This window comes from Chenopodium quinoa, unplaced genomic scaffold (assembly GCF_001683475.1).
Source record: "Chenopodium quinoa cultivar QQ74 unplaced genomic scaffold, ASM168347v1, whole genome shotgun sequence".
Lineage (NCBI taxonomy): Eukaryota > Viridiplantae > Streptophyta > Magnoliopsida > Caryophyllales > Amaranthaceae > Chenopodium > Chenopodium quinoa.
The window spans coordinates 814927-831834 of record NW_018743937.1 but is presented as its reverse complement, the minus strand read 5'-3'; the positions used below and the strand labels follow the sequence as shown (position 1 = coordinate 831834).

Sequence of the window (16908 nt, the reverse complement as noted above, 5' to 3'; positions counted from 1 at the left end):
AAAATCATTGATGTTTCATATAATATTTTATTCGAATATTATTTATATTGTTCCAGAAATTTGAACTATTGTCTCATAAATATTATACATTGTTCCATACCATATGTGTGAAATGTACCAATGACTGAAATGCGTGTTCCCAAGAAAATTAAAAAGCATGTACCAATGACTGAAATGCGTGTTCCCAAGAAAATGCATGGGAAAGTGATAATTAATCTCAGCCATCCATTACGTGTAATTGGTGTACGTTAATGATGTTTCGTAAAATATATCAAGTGTTTCAATTTATAATATTAATGTTTCATATATATTATTGCTTGTTTCATATAGTTGGGCTCTATATGAACAAGGTTTACTGTGATTTCTTATACCTTATTGATGTTTCAAAAAACATACCTTATGTTTCATTTTATACTACTAATGTTCCATAAAATATATGTATTATTTCATATACTAATGATATTGTTTTATGGGACAATAGTTCATATTTCCGGAACAATATAAATAATATCCGAATGAAATATTATATTATGTATAAAACAATATCATTAGTATATGAAACAATACATATATTTTATGGAACATAAGTAGTATAAAATGAAACATATGGTATGTTTTTTTAAACATCAATAAGGTATAAAAAATCACAGTAAACCTAGTTCATATATAGTCCAACTATATGAAACAAGCAATAATATATATGAAACATTAATATTATAAATTGAAACACTTAATATATTTTATGAAACATCATTAACGTACACTTCAACTACATTTTAACTTAACGTTGACAACACAATTCAATGTAACATTACATTTTTTAATTGAAACAGCGACAAGTCTTTTTGAAACAATAATAACATCTTTTGAAACATCTCAAAATTATTCCTTTAATACAATAAAATAAGTAATAAATACTGTTCCAATTGGATGATATGCCCGTTATTGTTAATACAATTTATATTGTTCCAGAAATATGAATTATTGTCCCATAAATATTATATATTGTTCCATATATAAGAACTAGTGTTCCAATTACATGATATGCCCCTAGTTTTCGAATTTTAAATATGTCGTTCCAGAATTTTCAACTATTGTACCACATACAGATTTGCTCTTTTTTTGCACTACTTCGAAAATTCTACCAAAAAAATATCAAACGAACTCCAAAAATTCAGAAATTTTGTTTGCTTATTTTACACAAAAAAAATAAGCAGATTCAAAAAAGAATCGCTTCAAAAGGGTTTTTTATGAGAGAGAAATCTTCATTTGAAATCCGTCTTTCCAGATTTGCTCCTTTTTTGCACTACTTCGAAAATCCTACCCAAAAAAATATCAAACGAACTCCAAAAATTATGAAATTTTGTATGCTTATTCTACACAAAATAATAATCAAATTAAAAAAAAATCGCTTCAAAAGCTTTCTTTATGTGAGAGAAATTTTCATTTGAAATCTGCCTTCATTTCTCTCTCTTCAATGGCTAAATTAAAATGAAACCAGATTTTCCATTTTCTCTCTCTTCAATGGCTGAATCTCTTGGTTTATAGTACATAAATCGGTGTTTTAATGCAGAAAATAAGGAAAAAAAAGTAAAAAACATGTACTAATGACTGAAATGCGTGTTCCCAAGAAAATGCATGGGAAAGTGATAATTAATCTCAGCCATCCATAATCTCAAAATTGATGGTGTAAGATTGGTTCTTATTTTAAGAGGGTTCTCACCTAAGGGGTGGGTTCTCACATGATCCCTCCCCTGTATACATATATATATATATATATATATATATATGTATATATATATATATATATATGTATATATATATATATATATATACTCTTTGTTGTAGATATACTTGTTATTGTGTTGTATGTAGCAAGAGAACCAAGGAAGATTGTTACAACTTTGAATAAGGAGTCTTTTGTACGCGACTTAATGGTGATAGATCATAGGTAATTGCATCTACTATTTAGATAAATAACAGTGAATATTTCACAGTCACTTATCCTAATATTCATCATTGATCAGCCAGTGAAAGTCTGTACATGGAATGATTTGTCTGGACCAGAATGTGAAACACTGGTATCGGACAGTGACCTCTTCAAGGTTATAGGAATAACAGCCCTACGTCCTATCACTTGCAAAGGTAAGTCATAATATAGCTTGCAATGTTCTTGCCTTAACAGCCTTAATTTAGACACTATCAATGACATGATATGCACTTAATAATATCTCAAAATTACAAGCTTTCAGATTGAGTCAACCATGTCTACTGAGATAATCAGGGATCCTGAAGGTGAAAAAGCATCTGCATTGGTCGAGTGGTATACCAATTCAGACCTTTTTAGATTCAAAATGTTATTTAAAATCTTATAATGATGTTTTCAATAATAAGTTTTAATAATAGGGCAAGGAAACATCGATGTGTGTTAATTGATCAGCAAAATAGAGTTACAGCTGCGTGGAATCCACCTACTGAAAGAGTTTTAACAACCATAGATCGCATCAGAACAAAGAAGGTATACATATTAATGTTCTTGTAAAATCATTTGATTTTACACTGTCAATGTAATAGAGGCTTTAGATTAGATTGCATGTCATAGCTAACCTTGAACTAGAATATTTGAATTACACATTAACACTTTTAAATTGGAAATCATGTATTGACAAAAATCATTTTCATTGGATAATCAGCATGTTTATGTATTCCTTGTGGTTTCCATAATGTAAACATTCTCTGCATTTAAACACTTTGAATTTCATAAGAAACTAGGACATGTGCACACAATAATGTAATCACTTATATCATAATGTAGGCAACAACAACCCTTCCACAAGAAATCTGAGAGTTGTAGCACCAGATCTTGCATTTGAAAGGCTTAGGGCATACATTGGATGTTCTCACTGTGGGAAGCGCACACACTTGATTGTTGGGGAAAGTTTTAACTGCATAGCATGTGGACGAAATGAAGTATCTGCCACATACCGGTAAAAAAAAAAGGGAGACCTTCACTACTAAACTATTATAATGTTAAGCTTCTATAACCATAGCAACCATGCACTAACTTATAAATTCTTGCAGAGCAACAATCACTTTCAATGTTTCAGATGGAACGGGGACCCTGCAGCTTACTGCATTTACTGAAAACTGCGTTCCATTACTTAGAGTATCAGCTGAGGATCTTTATCAGATAAAGATACTGGTAAATAATTAACCACTTCCGAATCCTGCTAGCATATGCAATTCTTTTCGAGACTAAGGCAACACTATTTCTATTACAGGAAGAAACCGACAGGTTTAGAGAAATTGCATCGAAACTAGCAACAACTTACTTTCTTATCAAGATTGGCCCTACTAATGCTTTGGAGCAGAATAAGGTTCTCCACTGGGGTCTGAAAGGTGTTGTAATGGAAGACACCAACACAGATGCTGGTGCAGGAAGCAGCTCCACAGCCAACCCTGGTACACTTGCAGCTAATGTTGCTGCAACTACAACCAAAGTTGCAAGACCAATAGGTGATGCTGCACATGCTCATACTGACACAAGTGCTACCAATAAATCAATTGATGCAAAAGTTTTAAGCAAAACCATCAATCTCAGAGTGGAGACTCTGGACACAAAAGAAAGAGGTCTGATGTTGACAATGAAACTGCCATTACCACACCAGCAAAGGATATCATTGAAACACAAGAGAAAATTCCAATCCCCATCAAACCTGAGGAAGCAGAACAAATTGCTCGTGTTGTTCTTAAAGGGAAAGCTGTTAGCATCCAGGGAGAAGCAAGTATTGCAGAAAAGCACAAGTCATTAAGCAGGAAAAGCAGACCATGCGTCGAGCCATCGTCTTTCAAGATGATGAGTCTGATGAAGACATGTAAGAAGCAATAAACCATATATATGGCAGATCAGTTGGGTAACAGCTTCATCTATTAAATGTTTCCTAATACATCTACTCATTGCGGCTAGGCTTCAAGGTTAAATTTTTTGGGTCATGTTACTACCATCTTAGAACGGCTATGCTTTAGTGTTTATATCTTTTACATCCTATGGCTTACATCAGAAGTAGGTACTCCTAAACTACTTCTTAGTGAAAGGAATGGTGTCCTTCGAACAAGTGTATTATTCTGATAGCGGGTTCAAAATTATTAGAAAGTTAATATATTCAGTAAGGTCAAGTAATCGGAATGCCTAGGTGGAGGCCGCTTCCGATCAGTAATATTAATATAATTAATATTATAGATTAATCTTGACTGAACCCTTCGGGTCACACCCAAGCAAAATATACGAACCAACTCGACGAATTAATTCGGAAGAAATTAATTCGTCGCCCGAGTATTAAATATTTAGACGTCGGTAATTCGAGCTTAGAGCGTCGAAACCGATCGTCGGAAGTCGAGTCTAAATGATAAAAGACGAGACGCGCAAAATAATAATAAATCGACCATATTCCCAAAAATACCCCTAGCATCGGAGTGCCCCGAGCATCCGAATGCTAGGGGCAAGACGAGCTAGCGCACCGTGCTGGCAGCCACGGCCAGCCGCGGCTAAGCACAACAGCAGCCGCACCGCGCCACGGCAGCAGCCGCAGCCGCACTGCGCCACAGCAGCAGCTGGTGCGGGTTGGGCTTAAGCCGGGCTCGGGCCGGGCTCGGGCTTGGCTCGTGGCTTGGCTCGGGCTATAGGGCCGTGAATAAGGGGAAGATTGGAATATGGGAGTAAGTGGGGTTGCCATGTGGCGCAAGGTGAGGGAGAGAGTGGGGAGGAAGTTTGGTCCCCATCTCCAAGTGGTCCTCACCTACTCCCTCATGTATGCTTGACACTTGTTGATTTATTACTAGTTTGCTTAATAATTTTATTTTAGCTTTAAAATAAAATGTGAAAATCTCATTGTCCCGCATTGATGGGAGAGATTTTCATACTCTCATCATTCCCTATAAATACCCAACTTGGGGCATTGGAAATGATGCTTGAGTGGGAGTTAAAAAGAGCATTCCATAATTTTGGGAAAACTCTTAAACTTATATAACACTCGGGTTTTGGTCAGACCTTGCTAACCCCAAGGTAGTGGACCTTAAAGTTGTGTTCGCCCTTTTTGTGGGTGGATACCGTCGGAGGCGCGGCGCTTGACGTGCTCGTAGCTTTCAAGTAAGAGCCCCGGTTTTTGGGAAAAACTCGCTTCGAGGGTAAGATTCGTTATCTTTTCTTTGTGATTATTTATTTATGCTTTATGATTTTAATTATTGCGAGTGGTTCCTCGGGTCGGGGTTTGTTTCCGCGGTGAGTCGGACTCACTAAACCCCAACAGCGGTATCGGAGCCCCGCTCGTTTATTTTTATAATCATGTTTTTTTTCAAGGTTTATTTTGGCTTAATTTTCTGGTTTAAGTTGCTAATTAGATTAGTAGCTCGGTTTTATTTATTTTAATCCCGTTTTTAATGTCGAGTTTGGCCCAGATCCCAGATTTTCGCCCAAGACTAGTGTATTTTGGGTGGAAAACGTGTTCTGGAAAGGTTTTAATCCCAAGGGAACTGTGATTTTAGCCAAATTCTGACCAGAAATTTCTTTTTCGAGGGGTTTTTTCGTTTTTAACGAAAAATTTGAAGTCTTTTCTAACCTTGAAATTAATGGCATAAATTGTTGATTATATGGTTGATTATTTGCATTATTTTCTGCATTTTTATGTCCCCTTAAAGCACACTTACTTGGTAGTATTTGATGCTTAAAGGTTGATTTATTTTCACATAATTGCAAACTAATTGCTTTTTAGTGTGAAAGTTTTATTTTGAGACTTCCTAAGTGTTAAAGATTCAATCTTTATTTGTGATAAGTGATTGAAACTTTAAAAACCACTAAATTCCATGTTATTTTGTGTAAAACTTTGATGTTTTAATCATTTTGAGTTGATTGGAAACATAAAGTTTCGATTTTTGTGTTAGAAATTTGGTTATCTTCATGTTGGAAGATATAATTTTCAAGGATTCACAAAAAAAAAAAAAATTAGATGTTGGAATTTTCATTATGAGCATTAAAGTTCATATTTTTCCAACTTCCCTTTACTTTGTCAAATTCTCAAGTTTAATTTAAATTGATTAAATTGAAAGTGAGAAATTGCCTCAATTTTATGTTGCACCAAGCTAAACCAATTTAATTAAGAATGGTTCTTGGAATTATTTTGGTTATTTACACTTTGAAAATTTTATTAAGTTAGACTTGTTTAAAATTTTATTTTGCTCTCTAAATTAGTTCTAAAATTAATTTAGAATTAATTATTGTTGTCTCCCGAAAAGGGATCAAATCCCGAGGCCGTGGCACGCAAAACGAGGCAATGCATCACCTTGGCGAGCCGGGCTGCATAGCAGCCCATATGTGGCTGCCAAGGTGGCAGCGCCGCCTTGCTTGCGGCCACATGCGCGGCAGCAGCCACGCGCGGCTGTGCCGTGGCAACAGCTCGCGGGCGTGTGCCGTGGGTCGTGTGTTCGTGTTTTTTTTTTGGCATGTGCGTATGCTTGGTGCGGTGAGGTGACTAGCCGTAATATTGCTTATTTTTTCGTTTTATTTATTTTAATTAATTTTGTTTATTTTAATTAAAATTTTGTGAGGCTAGGCCTCGGTTTTGAGCGGCATTGGCAAAATTTCATTTTGACAAGTTTGGGTGCTACCGACTTAATTAATTAGATTAATTAAGGAAATGCGGAATTTAGTGGGAGCTTCAATTATTAATGACGTAAATTATATAATCGGTTAAACAACTTTGACTAGTTTTAATTAGGCGTGTTAATCGAATTAACCACCTAGATTAGTTACTAGTGCGCGCGTTGTTTAAATGCATTTCACTTTGTTTTAATTTGTAAATTGCATGGGCCATTCACAAATAGTGAATGGATGAATGGAATATATATATTCTCTCTCACAGGTTTTATGAAATGGCAACTAGTGGGACCTGACTAGGATAGAAAATACGGACTACGTGCCGCTATGTATTTTTGTAAATCTAAATACGGTCTACGCACCGTTAAGTATTTTTGTACTTTAATATTTAGATTATTCCTAGTTGTAGACACTAGTTTTTGCATAGTTTGGTTAAGTCTTGAAGACGGCGTATCTTGGAAGACAAAGCCTTGAATTGCAAATGAAGACCTTTTGAAGATATGAAGATCTCAAGGGGTCATGCTAGTTGCCAATATGCATCTATAATTTCGCTTTATATTTTATGCTTATATATATAAGTGTGAATTATTCGTTAGATGCATGTTTAGGTTTTCTTGATGTTGCGATGATTAGTTAAGTTCACTTAAATCAACCAACATAGAAATCCTAGGTCCCTAATAATATTGAGTCAAACTTGCCTTTCCAAAACAACACTTACTAACCGAACGAGAGTGATGGTAGGCTACGCCAAAGCGAGGTGCCATCACTTCTCCAAGGGGCATAAGGCACACCGGGTGTGCACGTTGGTTTTGGTTTAACTCATCGGTATGAGTGAGGAGTCCTCACATACCGTGGCAAAAGAGATACATCGTCAAAGACGCATTAGATGCGACGATTATCTAACCAAGAGTGGCTTAGAGCCATTAGCAAGGAAATGCTTACCCAAGAAGATTGAGTGTTTAAGACAAGCCAAAGCATGCTTAACCACTCTTTGTTTCTTCGGATCTTTGAATCGCCTTATTTTCACAAAACAGGGACAAATTTTACGTGTGAATAAGACGTTAAATAAGTATTGAAAATTTGCATGAATAAAATTCAATCTTATTTAAGTATTTTTGAATGATTTTTCATTAAAATTCTTTCAATTGTAGAATCATGTCTTCAACCCCAAACAATCAGTTTTCATTGCGCTCAATTCTCGACAAGGAGAAGTTGAGTGGTACCAATTTCCTTGATTGGCAAAGGAATTTGCGCATCGTTCTTATGCAAGAACAGAAAGAGTATGTCCTTGATGAGGAAATGCCCGACGCTCCTAATGAGGATGTAACTCAAGCGGCCCTTAACCGATGGCAAGTAGCCGATCGGGATGTCAAGTGCGTAATGGTAGCCACTATGTGTCCTGAACTTCAGAAAACCTTCTTCGAGAAGGAATCAGCCTATGAGATCATTTCTGAGTTACAGAATATGTTTCAAGAGCAGGCTCGAACTGAAAGGTTTGAAACCCACAGGCAGATCCTTGAGACTAAGCTCAAGAAAGGAGAGCCAGTCAGCCCACATGTGCTCAAAATGATCGGATTATTTGAGAACATGGGAAGGCTTGATGCGGGGTATTCAATTGAAATGGCTATTGACATCATTCTCCATTCCCTTCACAAAGGCTATGACCAGTTCAAGATGAACTACAACATTCATAGCATGGAGAAAACCCTCACCGAGCTTCATGGGATGTTGAAGCAAGCTGAGCAGACGCTCAAGGATGAGGGAAAGCATGATATGCTCATGGTTAAGAAGGGTAAGCCGTTCAAAAGGGCAGGCAAAAGGAAGAAGGGCTTTAAGGGGAAAGGGAAGAAGAACTTTCCGCCTAAGCCGAAAGCTACCAAAGACAACAAGGAGAAAAAGGTAGCATCTTCTAAGTCTGATTCCGAATGCTTCTATTGCAAGAAGAAAGGACATTGGAAGAGACACTGCCTCAAATTCAAGGAAGATAAGAAGAACGGAACTGTTGCTTCTACATCAGGTATTTACGTTATAGACTTTAACTTCACTAGCTCGGCTTCATGGGTATTAGATACCGGATGTGGCTCACACCTTTGTTCCAATTCACAGGCACTAAGGAACACTAGGAAGCTAGCGAAGGGAGAGATCGAGCTCCGGGTAGGAAATGGAGCAAGGATTGGTGCTATTTCCATAGGATCTCTTAGTTTGTCTTTGCCCACGGGGCTAGTTTTGGAACTTGACAATTTTTATTGTGTTCCCAACATTACCAAAAACATCATTTCAATTTCGGCGTTGGACGCCAAAGGTTTTGAATTTCGAGTTAAAGACCAATCATGTTCATTTTATCTCGATAATGTTTTATATGGTACGACACATTTAGAAAATGGTATTTATGTGTTATCACTAGACAAGGAAATTTATAACATTAATAATCCTGCAAAGAAAGCTAAGTCTACACAATCTAGTCAAACTTACTTGTGGCATTGTCACCTTGGCCACATTAACATCAAACGCATCAAGAAACTTCTACAAGAAGGTATTCTTGACTCATTTGATTTAGAATCCTTTGAGAATTCCAAAAGATGTTTATTAGGCAAGATGATAAAGAAACCATTTTCCAAGTTAGGAGAAAGGGCCGGTGACTTGTTGGGACTAATACACACCGATGTATGTGGACCAATGAGTACACCCGCAAGGAGTGGTTATCGGTATTTCATAACCTTCACGGACGACTTTAGTAGATATGGTTATGTCTATCTAATGTCGCACAAATCTGAATCGTTTGATAAATTCAAAGAATTTCAGAAATAATTTGAAAACCAACTCGGCAAGAAAATCAAAGCGCTTTGATCGGATCGAGGTGGCGAATATTTGAGCCAAGAGTTCGATGACCATCTGAAAGAACATGGAATACTTTTAGAGTTGACACCTCCGTGAACTCCTCAATGGAATGGAGTATCTGAAAGGAGGAATCGAACCCTGTTAGACATGGTCCGATCTACTATGGGTCTTAGTGAACTTCCAATCTCTTTCTGGGGACATGCACTTTTAACTGCGGCACTCACTCTAAATCGTGCTCCGTCAAAAGCAGTGGAAAAGACTCCATATGAATTATGGACAAGCAAACCGCCAAGGTTGTCTTTTCTCAAGATTTGGGGATGCGAAGCATATGTCAAGAAACTCATCTCTGACAAACTTCATCCAAAATCTGACAAGGTTTACTTTGTGGGTTATCCAAAAGAAACCAAAGGGTATTACTTCTACAACAAATCCGAGAACAAAGTGTTTGTTGCTCGTGATGGTGTCTTCTTGGAGAAGGAGCATCTCTCCAAAATGACAAGTGGGAGGAAAATCGAACTCGACGAAGTTCGAGAGGACGAGCAACAAGGACAAGTTGACAATCAAAGTGCTTACCAAGCAGCTGTTGACATTGGTCAAAGTCAAAATATGCAAAGTCAACCCGACAATGCAAATGCTCAGTCCATTACCCTACGTAGGTCGACTCGGCCAAGATCTCAACCTGACAGATATCTTGGTGTTGTATTAACCGAAGATCAGGACATCCTAGTAGTGGATGGAGATGAGACGACAACCTACAAGCAAGCTATGACGAGCCCCGACTCTGCAAAATGGCAAGAGGCCATGAAATACAAAATGGAATCCATGTTTGAAAATCAAGTATGGGACTTGGTTGATTTACCCGCAGGTTACACACCTATCGGATGTAAATGGATTTTCAAGATGAAAACCGACAAAGATGGAAATGTATTTATTTACAAAGCAAGGTTGGTAGCAAAAGGTTACAGGCAAATTCACGGCGTTGATTATGATGAAACCTTTTCTCCAGTTGCTATGCTTAAGTCCGTTCGAATTCTTCTAGCGATTGCTGCATATTACAATTATGAAGTATGGCAGATGGACGTCAAAACCGCCTTCCTCAATGGGATTTTGGAAGAAACTGTGTATATGACACAGCCTGAAGGTTTTGTCGACCAGAATAATCCTAAGAAGGTATGCAAGCTTAAGAAGTCCATTTATGGATTAAAGCAAGCAAGCAGAAGTTGGAATCTGTGATTTGATGAAGCCATCAGTGAGTTTGGTTTTATCAAGAATCCAGATGAGTCTTGTGTCTACAAGAAGGTTAGTGGGAGTGACATCGCCTTCCTAGTCTTATATGTAGATGACATTTTGCTCATTGGAAATAGCATTCCATTGCTAGAGTCTGTAAAGACTTGGCTCGGGAAATGTTTTTCAATGAAAGACTTGGGAGAAGCTCAGTACATATTAGGCATCAAGATCTATAGGGATAGATAAAAAAGGATGATTGGAATGAGTCAGAGTACTTACATCGATAAGGTACTGGCTCGATTCCAAATGGAAGGAGCCAAGAGAGGGCACCTACCCATGTCACATGGCATAACCTTAAGCAAGAAGCAGTGTCCAAAGACACCTGATGAGCGAGAAAGGATGAGTCTAATTCCATATGCTTCGCTTATTGGATCGATCATGTATGCCATGATATGTACTAGGCCTAATGTATCGTATGCCTTAAGTGCTACGAGCCGATACCAATCAGACCCAGGAGAGGCACATTGGACTGCGGCCAAGAATATTCTAAAGTACCTGAAAAGGAACAAGGATAAATTCCTGGTTTATGGTGGTAAAGATGAATTGGTTGTTGAGGGATATACTGACGCAAGCTTCCAGACAGACAGAGACGACTTCAAGTCACGATCAGGATACATATTCTGTCTCAATAGAGGAGCGTTTAGTTGGAAGAGTGCAAAGCAAAGCACAACCGCTGATTCTTCAACTGAAGCCGAGTACTTGGCAGCATCTGAGGCAGCCAAGGAGGTAGTTTGGATTCGCAAGTTCATTGATGAACTTGGTGCTGTACCCTCCATCAAGGGTCCAATAGACCTCTATTGTGACAAAAATGGAGCTATTGCTCAGGCTAGAGAGCCGCGAGAACATCAGAAGGTCAAACATGTCTAGAGGCGATTTCACATGATTCGAGAATGGAAGTCAGAAGGTGAAATCAGAATTTGCAAAGTTGGAACGGATGACAATGTAGCCGATCCACTTACTAAACCTTTGCCTCAAGTGAAGCACAACAAACACATTGAGGCAATGGGAATCAAGCATGTCATGAACTGGCTTTGAATTCCATTTTATAGTGTTTTAATCAAATTTTGAACAATGTTGATGTAAAGCACCATGATGAACCATTCAGTTTTGGAGTAATTAAAATTTTCATGCAATTTAAATCACTCCGTCTCTATTTAATTGTGGTTTAGAATTAAATAATGAGATCATTCGATTTTAATAAATATTCAAAATAGGGTATCAAGTCAATGGCTTGGATAAAGAAACACCTATTAAGTGAACATTGAATATTTTAATCGAAAATTATCCCTAATCAAGGTCATATTTTGTGGACGATTGATGACCATCAGAGATTAGTATGTAGTATGATTTGTAGCACCGTTTCTTGTGCTATGAGGATATAAATCATTTTCACAGGTATTGGTTTAGAACCATACTGGATCGACCTATGAGGATACTTTAAGAGATTTAAAAATCGTCATAAGTATTTTCTCATTATTACTATCGGAACTCTTTTCCTTTGACCATGAGTAGTGGGAGATCTCTTGTTTGAGTACTGGTCCGCTTTGGTATCCGCCAAACGTATGTCGTAACTGGGGATTATAAAGACAGATATCGGGTGGGTGAGTCCTCTTAGTAAGAAAAGCTACATTACAAGACTGGAAATGTCCCCCTACTAACAATAGGGAACATGTCTTGTTGTTTACAAGGCCTCTCGAAGAGCGAGACTGTGAAAAATGCATGGCCGTGCTCAGATGGATTTTAGAAATCATCTGCTTATTAACAGTCAAACTCGGATTTCGAGAAACACTTCTGGACGTAACAGAGATGACTAGTAATCTTACTCTGTAGTTCATGAAGAGACATGAAGAGACATAGGATAAGGGCTATACACTAAATGCACACTTGTCCGGAAGGACAAGTGGGAGATTGAAAGGAATGGTGTCCTTCGAACAAGTGTATTATTCTGATAGCGGGTTCAAAATTATTAGAATGCTAATATATTCAGTAAGGTCAAGTGATCGGAATGCCTGGGTGGAGGCCGCTTCCGATCAGTAATATTAATATAATTAATATTACAGCTTAATCTTGACTGAACCCTTCGGGTCACACCCAAGCAAAATATACGAACCAACTCGACGAATTAACTCGGAAGAAATTAATTCGTCGCCCGAGTGTTAAATATTTAGACGTTAGTAATTCGAGCTTAGAGCGTCGAAACCGATCGTCGGAAGTCGAGTCTAAATGATAAAAGACGAGACGCGCAAAATAATAATAAATCGACCATATTCCCGAAAATACCCCTAGCATCGGAGTGCCCCGAGCATCCGAATGCTAGGGGCAAGACGAGCTAGCGCACCGTGCTGGCAGCCACGGCTAGGCACAGCAGCAGCCGCGCCGCGCCACAGCAGCAACTGGTGCGGGCTGGGCTCGGGCTAGGTGCGGGCTGGGCTCGGGCTTGGCTCGTGGCTTGGCTCGGGCCATAGGGCCATGAATAAGGGGAAGCTTGGAATATGGGAGTAAGTGGGGTTGCCATGTGGCGCAAGGTGAGGGAGAGAGTGGGGAGCAAGTTTGGTCCCCATCTCCAAGTGGTCCTCACCTACTCCCTCATGTATGCTTGACACTTGTTGATTTATTACTAGTTTGCTTAATAATTTTATTTTAGCTTTAAAATAAAATGTGAAAATCTCATTGTCCGACATTGATGGGAGAGATTTTCATACTCTCATCATTCCCTATAAATACCCAACTTGGGGCATTGGAAATGATGCTTGAGTGGGAGTTAAAAAGAGCATTCCATAATTTTGGGAAAACTCTTAAACTCATATAACACTCGGGTTTTGGTCGGACCTTGCTAACCCCAAGGTAGCGGACCTTAAAGTTGTGTTCGCCCTTTTTGTGGGTGGATACCGTCGGAGGCGCGGCGCTTGACGTGCTCGTAGCTTTCAAGTAAGAGCCCCGGTTTTTGGGAGAAGCTCGCTTTGAGGGTAAGATTCATTATCTTTTCTTTGTGATTATTTATTTATGCTTCATGATTTTAATTATTGCGAGTGGTTCCTCGGGTCGGGGTTTGTTTCCGCGGTGAGTCGGACTCACTAAACCCAAACACTTAGTAGATAGTGCAATCTCAGCTAAACGAGTATGCATTATCATTAAGCCATTTGGACAAATGTGGTTTTGAATAGGAACAAGTTCCATCACAGTACATGTTCCTATGTAACACCACTTTTTATGCATTGTAAAATTAGAGAGTTGGTGTAATTAGTTAGCTTTTACAGCTTGGTTACTAGGTAAACTTCAACAATTAATCATGCATTATGTACTTATGAAGAAACCAACTACTACTACTGCAATATTGTAGCCATATAAATTCAGGCTTTTTATGTAAATATAATGCAAAATATTATTATGGTTAGTTAAAACTTCAAGTGTTTTTCTTCTTTGTTGTTCGTAATTATTATTGTTAGTTTATTCTTAGTCATATTGAAGATTATGATATGCTGTTCATAATTCATTACTATTGAAATCAATTACTTTGATATGCTGTTCAGAATTTCCCTACATTATATTATGAGTAATCTTGCTATTATAATTTTAATATCATAAATCTATTTTCATAGTCATATTAAGAGTTCTGTTTAACTCAAGTTTTTAGTCATCTTTATATATTGATTGGTAACAAAAATTAGCTTTACCTTGATTTGACAATTTCTTCATTTGCTAACAACAACATAACTGCTTTTGTAAAAAAAAAAAAAAAAAACAAAAAACATAACTAATATACAGAGTAGTTATTTGCAAGCTATAATTAGTGACTTTTATTTTAGTCTTGTGGTTAGTGTTAAATTCAATCTTATATTAGGGTACCTCAAAATATTGGAATTTATGTTATTTCAGCTTCCGCCTCTTCTTTTATATTGTTTGATTGAGCTTTAAGAATCATCTTTATACAAACTTTAATTTTTTAAGACTGTTGATTATGCTTTATGACTTCAAATTTTTGTTTAGGTATATATTCAATTTTCAGCTCTTATTTTTTGTTGGAAGATCAAATTTACACTAAATGGGAAGATAATCTTTGACATAATAAACAAGAAATTTAAAGCAAGTAAAGAAATAGCATCAACATTTCAAAATACATCATGCTTTCAGAATTTATTAGATAATATATTATTACAGCCTACTTACTTATTTACCTATTACATTTACAAAACACTGACCCCTAATAGACTTACCATAGACTATCATTCAAAGAAAACCCCCTAATAGCCTTTAAATCACTTAAGACTTGTAAAATTCATTCAAAAAACACCCCACCACCAACAAACAAAAAACACCAGTAATGTTTAACTCTCCACAGCCAATTTTTAATCAGGAATTTTCATAGCAAACATGGAAGAGTCTTTGCTTGTTTCTTCATTTGCTTCATGATAATTTCCAGAGTCAGACTTTGCATCACTATCATCATCATCATCGTCGTAGTCATAACTCTCTGACTCGAATGATGCATCTGACTCTACAACATTCTTTTCCTCACTACGAGTTTCGGAATCGGAATTCAGATCGCTTTCAGCATTCTCATCAGTCTCCTCATCTTCCTCCGTATCCTCTTCTTCTGAAGTATCCTCCTCCACCTCTTCTGACTCGTCTGCTTTTTACTCAGCAGCTTTTTCAGCCTCATTTTCTTCTTTAGCATCCTCCCCTTTCCCTTCTGTCTCACCTCCATCCTTCAGATTGTCCTACATTTTGTCACTCTCTGAGTCAACAATGATGACTGGCCATTCTCCGCAGTCATCCCTTTCAACTCCTCTTTTTCTTTTCTTGCTTGATTCACCTTTTTCTTTTTTCCCTTTCTCCACTCTTGAAATTCCTTTTTCCAAAAATTCAAGGTGACTGTTCATCTTCTTCGTCATATCCGTCACATACACACGAAAGCTTGCAACATTCTCTTCCTGAGATTTTGACTGATTGGATCTCCAAATTGGCGGTGCAAATACCCTTCCAGAAGTGGTGGTGCTGTCAGTGCTAGCCATTGTTGCACAGAAAGAAAATAGATTTTTTTTAAGAAAAAAGGAAAGAAATAAAAGAGGATGAAAGGCAGACAAGAGAGGCAGAAGACAATTTATGGACCACGCAATCCAAGTACTTCAATTGATCAATCAAGTAGGAAATTCAACAATCATGACAAAATCTTTAGGAATATAGACCTTAAGACTTCCAAAGTACAACTTTAGAGTACGTGCGTTAAAAAATTCTGAAAATAGAAAATGGCTTTTCATAATCTTCCTTATACGCACAACATTTATACACACTTGTCAATCGTGTAAACAGTTTTATAATTTTACCGAGTTATCGGTTTTTAGACACGACTTACAAAAATTTAAAATTTTTAAAAAGATAATACTCAATTACTAAACCAAATTTTATTCAGTATTAGATAACCCGAAGACAAAATCGGACATAATCCAACTCGATAACCATTTACCTAATGATTGCGTCCCATATCATAGATACGTTCTGTATCAAAGATTCTAAAAATAAAAAATGGCTTCTCATTATCTTCCTTATATGCACAACATTTATACACACGTGTAAATCATGTAAACAATTTTATAATTTTACTAAGTTAACAATTTTAAGACACGACTTACAAAAATTTAAAATTTTTAAAAAGATAATACTCAATTACTGAACCAAATTTTATTCGTTATTAAATAACCCGAAGACAAAATCGATCATAATCTAACCGAATAACCACTTCGCTAATGATTGCGTTCCATATCAATTCTAACACATTTCTTCTTACCAGTTTGTTAAATAACAACAACCACACCAATCTATTTTACCAAATACCGGGACTCCTTAATCCATATCCCTTGAAACCTTCGATTTATCTCAATCCGATATGTGTGGATTGGGCTATCGTGCGCATCGCGCGCGATGGCACAACTAGTATATGTAAATATAAGGTAGGAGACACGCATATTGTGTATGCAAATAAATCTACAACAACTTTTGTGTGTGGATGGTATTATGTATTGGAACATGCACATATTTATGTTGTACTTTTTTTTCCCCCTCAAAATATCACCAAATTTCCAATAATGACTCGAAAAATTTAATACTCGTATATAAATACAAGACCTAACTCAATT

At 37.1% G+C, this 16908-nt stretch overlaps 1 protein-coding gene across 1 annotated transcript; it reads right to left on the bottom strand.

Annotated features, from left to right (window-relative positions):
- Positions 1 to 15120: 15120 nt before the first annotated feature.
- LOC110688765 (YTH domain-containing protein 1-like) lies at positions 15121 to 15786 on the bottom strand. The gene is made up of 2 exons (XM_021865528.1): positions 15588 to 15786; positions 15121 to 15401 (listed from the first exon to the last, which is right to left on the bottom strand). The coding sequence occupies exons 1-2, from the start codon at positions 15784 to 15786 to the stop codon at positions 15121 to 15123; spliced, it is 480 nt and encodes a 159-aa protein (XP_021721220.1).
- Positions 15787 to 16908: the final 1122 nt, after the last annotated feature.

Coding starts and splice junctions, on each gene's coding strand:
- LOC110688765 (XM_021865528.1), bottom strand. CDS start 15,786: ATGGCTAGCACTGACAGCACCACCACTTCTGGAAGGGTATTTGCACCG. Junction 15,402..15,587: donor GAAAGGGAAAAAAGAAAAAG/GTGAATCAAGCA, acceptor AGTAAAAAGCAG/ACGAGTCAGAAGAGGTGGAG.